This window comes from Gouania willdenowi, chromosome 21, assembly GCF_900634775.1.
Source record: "Gouania willdenowi chromosome 21, fGouWil2.1, whole genome shotgun sequence".
Classification (NCBI taxonomy): Eukaryota; Metazoa; Chordata; class Actinopteri; order Blenniiformes; family Gobiesocidae; genus Gouania; species Gouania willdenowi.
This window is the reverse complement of record NC_041064.1, coordinates 2843053-2852861: the sequence shown is the minus strand read 5'-3', so window position 1 is coordinate 2852861 and position 9809 is coordinate 2843053. Positions and strand designations below refer to the sequence as shown.

The 9809-nt window shown below is 34.9% G+C and overlaps 1 protein-coding gene across 1 annotated transcript; it reads left to right on the top strand.

Moving 5' to 3' along the window:
- Positions 1-1221: 1221 nt before the first annotated feature.
- Positions 1222-7421, top strand: faima (Fas apoptotic inhibitory molecule a). The gene is made up of 5 exons (XM_028436750.1): positions 1222-1311; positions 1419-1553; positions 4109-4337; positions 6463-6512; positions 6644-7421. The coding sequence occupies exons 2-5, from the start codon at positions 1440-1442 to the stop codon at positions 6791-6793; spliced, it is 543 nt and encodes a 180-aa protein (XP_028292551.1). The 5' UTR covers positions 1222-1311; positions 1419-1439; the 3' UTR covers positions 6794-7421.
- Positions 7422-9809: the final 2388 nt, after the last annotated feature.

Below are 9809 nucleotides of genomic sequence, written 5' to 3'. Positions count from 1 at the left end.
TAAAGGCTCAACTACAACCAGCTGTGATTAAAACTGTGTTTTTAAATGTTTAAAATGAGCCTCTGATAGTCTGCTAAAGGTTATTCTACCGTGTGGTGATCAAATATTTCCTCACACATTATCCTCGTAGCACAGGAGCTAATGTTAGCACTCCGTTACCCACATTTCACAGGTTTCCTTAGTTACTGTAGCAAAGAGCCGGCGTTCCTTTCACAATAAAACATCAGCGCAACAGTAGCGTTGGAAATATTTTCTCCAATTGTTTGTGTCAACGAAATATTTCTCATGTTAAAATATCTTTAAAAAGATAATTGCGAGTTCTTAAAGCTATCAAAATACTATTGTTTTATCTAGTATTTAGTTAGATTTGTGTCTTTATTGTTAAATTAAAAAAACAAATTTTAATTTAAAAACAATTACTCAAATTAAATACACAACACATTTTCAATAAAACACAAAAAGTTTTCAAATACAAATGAATATTTAACACTCCAAAATTGTATTTGAATACTAATTTTTATTTAAGTTTAGTTAGTGTTTATCTCAAATGCTTTAAATCTACCGCCACATATTACCTTTTGACAAGATAATTTATTTTGTTTTATATTTTTCACCAAAAGGCACGTGTCAAACTAAAATCTGCAAGATTTTTTGTTGTTGTTGCGATCAAAGAACGAATTTAGACTCAAAACGTGTTTTTATGCCTTGATTTCTCTGAAGCACAAATATGTATTTGTGTGATTGAGTGAATTAAGTGAGTTTTTCTTTTTTTTTTTTTTTTTTTTTAAACAAGAAATACTTTTTTGATTCAACAATAAAGACACAAAAATAACTCCATACTCCATATATTAGCTTTTGACAAGATAACTTGTTTATTTGTCAAACTCAAATCTGCATAATTTTATTTTAAATCATGCAAGATTGCTGCCATCCAGGAACAAATGCAGACTCAAAATGTGTTTATATGATATCTATTTCTCTGAAGCACAGATAACTTTTTATTCACATGGGGGCAAGTTTGGTCAATTTTTGCAAGGACTTAATAAAGAATGTTGTTGACAGTGAGTGAAAGCTTTGCACTTCTGTCTGTTTGAGAGAGAAAAAATGCAACAGTTAACTCTATTCATTTTCATTTATTAGCGATTTACTTATATTTTTTACATATTTGAAACGTTTTGGGCTTTATTTTGAAAGGCGTCATAAAAAACTCGGAAGTGAGAGTGTAAACATTAGCGGAAGTTGGATTCGTCCTCTTTCTGCTCTCGTGCCAAAAACAGGCTCAACTAAAGATGGACGTTTTCCTCCTCACAGGTAGACGATGTTAGCGGTGTTTAACATTAGATTTAGTGACTTTGGTCGCCCTACGTCACACCTCCGGTGTTGTTTATTTGTTTAATGTTTGTTGTTGTTTACTGCAGGTCGTTAGTGAGTGAGTGAGGATGTCTAATGATCTGGCTGGTGTTTGGGAGGTGGGTCTGAGTGACGGAGTCCACAGGATAGAGTTTGAACATGGAACCACTACAGGAAAGAGGGTCATCTCCGTGGATGGAAAGGTGAAGACATGTCAACAATAAACAGTGTTTTATTATTCAAACTCATCAACATCTGATAATAACCTAGAGCACGTGTCAAACTCAAGGCCCGGGGGCCAAATCCGGCCCTTTACAGCATCAAATTTGGCCCGCAGGATAAAGTCGAAATTACAGAAAACATAATTTGTTTTGTTTCATATCTCAGCCCTTTTAAATACATACATTCAATGAATATCCTCAATATTTTATCACATGATGGCAGTCATTTTTAATTGCAAGTTGTTGAAAAAAAAAAAACTATATATATATATATATATATATATATATATATATATATTTATTATTATTATTATTATTTATTTTTTTATTCAGTTTATTTCCGACATGGTTACATTCACTTTTTTATTTTTATTTTTTGTACATGCCGAAAAAGGAGACGAGAGAAGCAGTTTGCTTATCTGGGTCCCGTCCCCTGTTTTACCATCGCAAATTTACATGGGTTTACATGTCTCTCTGGTCAAACATTTTTGAGTTGTTCTGAACAGTCCTTTTTTGTGTATTCTCATCTGTAGTCAGTGTTGTCTTGTTTTTATTCCTCCTCCTCTCTATCGTTGTTCGTGTTGGCCTTGTTCCCTGCCAGACGTTGTTAGCATTCCTCCAGTTCAAGAATAGTTCCTCTTTCGAAGGTGTTTGGAAGGTTTTTCCCTTTTCATCCATAATGTCACCACTCGGGAATGTCTCTTTTGGACACACAAGTTTGCTGCTTGTTTTGTCTCTACATCAAGGTTAATCCAGCTGTTGTTAGTTCTATTGGCAGTGTTGTATTTTCCACTGTTAGATTTAACTTGTATAAACACATTATTATATCTTAGTTCATAAGCAAGGTAGTAATTTCATTGTACAGGAAAACGTGTTTCTAACTGCACATATGACAATAAACACTTTGAATTTAAATTTAATGTAATCCTTAATCACCCCACCACCTATCAATTGAAATGAATAAATGACAGACCTTTTTTACTCTTGGTTTCCACATTTAATTCAGTCTCCGTAAAATAATCACAGTCTGAGTTTTGTTTTCAGTGTTTATATAGATCTGGGTCCATATCCATGATTACCATCAGTAATGTTGTTGTTTAGGTGGATCCTTCGTATTTTCCCAAGTCTTCCATCGTTTTGATGAGGATTGGTTTTCCGTTATCTTCTCCCAGTGGTGTGATGTAAATCCTGCAGTTTCTTGTCTACGTCCTCACAATTTTTCCTCCTTTTTTTATTTGGCGTGCCTTCCATGCAATGCTTGCATTTTGTTTCGTCAGGTTTTTATTGATGTACACCTTCGTTCCTTTCAGTTTATTTCCTTGCTTCAGTAGTTCTCCTTTGAATTTCATATTTGTGAAAGTTATTTTTACAGCTCTGTTATCATTTTTGTTTGGCAGGAGATGGCAGGAGTTGATGTTGTCAGGGTTCAGGACAATGTCTTTCGACTCCAGGTAGTCAATGACCTGTTGTTCAATCGATTTTGTTTCTTCGTCACTCGCGTAACTCCTGGGTTTTATCTTTAGGCCTGTGATGATGACATCTTTCTCTCTTTCCTTTTGTTCCAGCTGTTCAACCCTGGCGTTCAACAATTTTATCTCTTCAGCATTTCTTTCATTCTTTTCTTTCAGTACCTTTGCTTCGCTTTGTAGGTTTTCCAGTGAGTTTTCCAGCGTCTTTTCCAACGACTTTATCTCGGCAGATAGGTTTCGTAGACCCTCGCGTATCATCTCCTTGACCTCCTCCAAACCCGAATTGGGTTCTGAAGGGCTTCCCTGTGGTTTTTTCACCATTTTCCTTCAGTCTTGGGCCCAATTTTTCAGGCTGTTCAGCTGTAGCCAGCTGTAGCCAAGGTCGTGTTATCGGAGCGAATGAAAACACGTCTGCTCTCTCCAAAGACCAGAGACAATTTTCTTTATCTTCATTTTATTTATATTATTCCACAATTTTTTTTCTCTCTTCCCAAATTGAGTAAAAAATGGTCACAAACAAGGAAATTTAAAGATTGGATACTGTCTGTAACCTAATTGCTTACATATTTTTATAGGGCATGATAATGTTGAAATTACTTGTTTTCCCACCTAGAATTTGATTTAGATGCTCTAAAGGGCCAGATTTGGCCCCCGGGCCTCGAGTTTTACACATGGTGTAAATGAAACTCAACACTCCCAGTGCTTATATCACAGGATTGCAGTCATTTTTAATGTTAAAATGTTGATTAAAAACTCAAAGTTCTTACAGAATCCTTAAATATTCCTTAAATTATGATATATTTCCCTTAATAATTAAAAATTGGTCAAAAAATCTTGGACATTTAAAGTGTAGATCCTGATATCTGTCACTTATTGCTTGGATATTGTCAGTTTTGTACATATTTTGTATTTTATGTATACATAAAAGTGTAAACTAGGGCACAATACTGTAGAAATTACTTGTTTTCCAGCATGAGATCTGTGGCCCACATGAGATCAAACTGCTCCGTATTTGGCCCCTGAACTAAAATGAGTTTGAAACCACTGCTCTATGATAACGTCCCACAGGAAGTGCTGAGGCGGGACTGGATGTTCAAACTGGTGGGGAAGGAGACGTTCACTGTGGGAAAGGCCGACACCAAAGCCACCATCAACATTGACGCCGTCAGCGGCTTCGCCTACGAGTACACGCTGGAGATCAACGGGAAGAGCCTCAAGAAGTACATGGAGAACAGGTCAAAGGTTACCAGCACGTGGGTGTTGAACCTGGATGGGACCGACTGCAGGGTGGTACTGGGTCAGTTCTGGTTTCTATTCTTCTTATTCTATTCTGTGACTGACACCTAATCACATGTTAGCTTACACTGCAGCAGAAGCTAATCTCGTTAGCGGCCCTAAGCCTCTCGCTTCCAGCCAATCGGGGTGGCCCAGGTCACTGTCCAGTGTTTACACGTGGATATAGAAGTGTTAAGTCATCACCAAAGGAGGCTTTTCCCACAGCTTGCCTCCTTTACGTGATGGTGAAATCACTTTTATCTATTCAAAAAGGTTTTCTGGTCCAATTTCTAACAATTTTTTTTACTGACAAACCATCATTTTTAGGGGTGAGTATTGGCAAGGATGTTGCAATACGATACATATCGCGATATGTGGGTCACGATATGATATTATCACAATATATCACGGTATTCTACCCATTTAATATCAAAATTAAACGTAGAGCTGAAAAATCAAGTTGCTGTATATGTTCATAAGAAGATATTGATCATTCGGACAAATTGAGTCAAAACTAATTGCTTCAGAACATCCTATAACAAGTTTCTTTTCACTCAAACTACTGCGTAGAAGTCTCAAAGTAACAAGACAACATAATGACGTCATTGTAACAACTGTAAGTGAGAACATTAATGATAAATCACCCTGAGTTACTGACAATACACAAAAATAAGAAGAATTTTTTTTTTATCCTATTGTGTCAGTTTAAACACTGATCTGAACAGATTATATGAAAATAAAATGTCTGTGCATACATAAATATCACAGGCATTACACACTGCCAAATATCAAAAAAATGTAAAAAAAAAAAATTTGTTTAAATAAAAAATCCACCCAAAGCACCAAAAAATTGCGATATATTGTGAAATTGATTTTTTTTTTTCACACCCCTAATCATTTTAAAGTTATCTTCCTTTAAATCAGGACATATTTTCTGGAACTTCATTTTAAAACATGTGGGAAACTCCAAAAACACGCAAAACAACAACAAAAATATACAAAACGACCAAAAATATTTAAAATAACACAAAAAACCTCAAAAAATTTCATTTAATTTCATTTTATTAAGAGCCCCATTAGGTCCTGACTTAATGCAGGAGCTATTCTTCCTGGGTCTCCTTTATTTTCACAATATCACATAAAAAGCAACATAAACACATGTTTCATAACTGTGATTGTCTGAGAAAAATCACCATTTATTATGTATGATTTTAGATATTTTTGTAACAATAACATTCCTAATAAATGTTATTAGGAAGTACTTTAATCTACATTTGACCATTGTCCTGACTTTGGTTCTATTTGGGCAACTTAAAACAAGTTGTGCCGCTTTATTTTGAGCTACTTGTAACTTCTGTAGATTATTTTCACTTGTGTTTGACCAAACAACTGATGCACAATCTACTGTAAGTAGGAAAGTACAAGTGATTGAACTATAGTTGTTTGGTCAACCACTGAGGAATACATTTTCTACAATATTTCATTATGTCCATCAACAAAAAAACAAACAAAATGACTCCGAAAATCACCAAACATGAAATGGCATAAATAGACGTTGTTGTTGTTTAGTGTATTTTTTCTCTCACTTGGTTTTTTTGTTCTTCTTTTGTATGTTTTTGGAGTAATTTTTTTGCATGCTTGATGTCGTTTTGTATGTTTTTCTGTCATTCTGTTTATCTTTGTTGTTGTTTTGTGTCTTTTTGTTGTCACTTTGTACATTTTTCTGTTATTTTTGTGTTTTTGGAGTAAATTTTTTTGCCTTTTTGATGTTGTTTTGAATGTTTTTCTGTCATTTTGTCTATTTTTGATGTTGTTTTGTGTGTTATGAGTTACTGTATTTTGTGTATTTTTGTAGTTTATTTGTCTTTTTGAGGTTTTTTTTTTTTTTTACATTTTTGATGTTTTTTGTCTTTTCATTGTCACTTTGTATATTTTTCTGTTGTTTTTGTGTGTTTTTGCATTTTTGATGTTGTGTATATTTTTCTTATTTGGTCTGTTTTTGTTGTTGTTTTGTGTCTTTTCATTGTCATTTTTAAATTTTTTCTGTTATTTTTGGGTGTTTTTAAAGTCCTTTTACTTCGGGGTCCGCACAAAAATAGACCCGAGGGTCCGCCTGTTGTTGATCTGTGTATTAACTTTCCTTCCAGAAAAAGACACCATGGATGTTTGGTGTAACGGACAAAAGATTGAGACGGCGGTGAGTGTAACATCAGAGACAGACGTAGAACGTTATTGTTTTTATCATCTCAGCATCGCAGTAAACGTTCCTGTTCCTCCTTCCTGTTCTTCCTTCCTGTTCCTACTTCCTGTTCCTGTCTCCGTGTTCAGGGCGAGTTTGTGGACGATGGCACAGAGACCCACTTCACCCTCTCCGACCACAGCTGCTGCGTGAAGGCCGTGAGCAGCGGGAAGAGACGTGACGGCATCATTCACACGCTGCTGGTGGACGGCACGGAGATCGCAGAGTGCACAGAGTGAACAACGACGTCTGCTACACACCAGTGCTACACACCAGTGCCACACACTGTGCCAGGTATCACAGCCATAACATGAGGAAGGATCTGCTGTACACACACTTTACTGTAGTAAGCTGGCCCTTACTATTTACTTACTATTGTAGATAATCAACTCCAATAAACGCACCCTGGGATTTTTACACTAAGCTTGTTTTGTAGAAACATTATTTTTGAAGCCATGAGCTAGAAAACCTGAAGAATCCCTTTGATAGACACAGCGTGTTTGTCTCATCAAACCTTCTGATGTCAAAGCTGAGAGAATTCATAGCGAAAAGCACAACAGTCACGTAAAGATCTGTGTGTCACTACTTTTTTGTTCCTGTTAGTGTCAATAGAATTTACATAACCCTGATGATATGAAACCATTTTAAACCACACATGGGACATATATCCTGCAGCCCCCAAATTAAATATACAAAATAACTCCAAAACAATAACAAAAGTATACAAAATGAGAAAGAACTATATAAACTACAATGGTACTCCAAAATACACACGAAGGTACATTATACAACAACAAAACGACTCCAAAAACACTCAAAAGCACAACAAAGTATACTAAATGACAGAAAAATACATAAAATAACACAGAAAATGGCTCCAAAACACACAAGCCAACTATAAGAATACGTCAAAATATCACAAAAATACACAATACAACAACAAAACACGCACAAAATTACTTCAAAAAATGAGCATGAAAAGGCATAGACAAAAAACAAAAACATAAAAAATTGCAGAAAAATGCACAAAATGAAAACAAAAAGACACAAGACAATCACAAGAAATGCACTAAACTACATGAAAAACACAAAATGTCTCCAAGAACACACAACATTAAAGAACTAAAACACAAAACCAACACAAACATTTGGAAGCGACAGAAAAAAAACGTATAAAACGACAAGCAAAATACATAAATTGGCTCTAAAAATACATGGAAAAATCCTATGGAACCAAAAAGGCAACAAAAATACACAAACACCAACAATAGTGTACAGAAATGACAGGAAAACACACAAAATAACAACAATCAAAGACCAAACTCTTTGTTCTCATCAGATCAGATACAATCACATGTCTGTGGCCCCGCCCACTGTGATAAAAGTTGCTTTTCACTGTTAGTTGTCGTATTGTGTGACGGGTTGAATTCACACGTTAGGATGGATGTTTGTGCTTTATTTAAATATCTACTGCAGTAGGTTTATACAAGGTACCAGATGATACTGTGAATAATAATGTTTTATACTAGCTCTTATGGTTTACTAGACCACACTGTTGCTGTGAACGTGTCCTTCTGTCTTTATAAATGTGGATCACTGTTCTACTCTCATTTGTTTCTTCATTTTATATAAAGGTCAGAGGAGTTGTAAACTAGTGCTGTGTGATATGGACAAAATTTTGTATATTTTCCATAAAATTACATGAAATGAATGGGAATTTTCTCATCATCTTTTTTCCTTTTATTTATAGAACTCATATTTTATATATGAACCAAAATTAAATATCTAAAAGAGATGTATATGTATCGAGAGAACTTTTCTTTATTTTTGCTCCGTCTCAACCTCTGCTTAGGAGAGGCATTAGTATTCAGATGGAATAAAACGCAGACGCTGCGCGAACACATTAACTCATATCCAGACAACAGAAAAATAATTTATGGCCGAATTTTTGGTGCATCACTACAAATAACAATGTAAACGATAAAGGGTCATGTCGTACGGTAGACGTTTTTATATCGCACTCCAACATATATCGTTATATCGCACAGCACTAGTGTAGATGGTGTAAGGAGTGTTAATAATTTAAGAGAAGTTTTTGGTTTGTGGACTCTTAATTTCTTCAGATTTTAAAGAGTAACTAAACTCAAAAACCAATTTTTTTCTGCTGAAATATAATTTATTGTAATGACATTTTAGTCAAAGTATCTCAATTTGTCCTATTTTGTTGTAAAATTTGTAAGAGTGAATGACCTTTATGGGTCACAATCCGGCTATTACAAATGAATTATGCTATTTGGTGGCTTCTAATGGCATTTTTGGCTCCGCCTCTTTTATAAAAATTATCACCTGTGGACTCTACAATCTGTGGCGAGGTTGGATTGAGGGAATTGTAAATAAAGAGATATAGTATCGAGCATTAGCATAGCATAGATTGTTCTTTGGAGACTGGGCGTGTCTTAACTGCTCCAGGAGCCCCACCCACAATCAAGGCATTTCTTTAAATTTCCATCCTGGACATGTCAGGGATTAGTTTCTCTTCAACAAGGTAAAGTTAAACTCTTATGGCAGCTGAATTAGAGTTTCTGTCTTTAAATATACATTTTATTTTGATAGCCGCTACTTCATTATTGGGCCAACTTCCTGTGTGATAAACGAATAATAAGTTTCCCCTCAGGTTTCTTCACTAACTTTAACTAATAATACCCGAGTGCTAACGGCTAGTTTAGCGCTCACACAGGAAGTTGTGCCCATGAGAAAATGTTTAGTAGTACAGACGTGTATCTACGTGTAAATGAAATGCTGGTAAACTGATTTTAAACAAACGTGTTGTCTTTTAAATGTGACAGAGTTTTAAAGTGTTTTTTGTAAAATTGTAAACACACGTGTGCAGTGTCTGTGTCTGAGCTGCTGTAATGTAGATATAAATCACTATGTTTTGTTGCACATAAATGTTGACCACGTCGTTGTGGGTGTGTTGCATAAATAAATTAGAGGTGGGACTTGATTAAAAAAAATACTTTGTAATTAATTAATTTCGATTAATCTAAATTAATGGCCGATTATAATATTTGACACGAGAAGCAACATTTTCCAATTTAAATGTATTTTGGTATATGACTGAATCAATGAAAACAATAAATGATCTTAAACAACTAAATAGTGTTTATTATTTCCATCACTGAGTGCTAATATGTGTAATAAGAATATAGAATATTTTGATTGCATTGTTCACAAAGCACACACTTAAATTTCCAG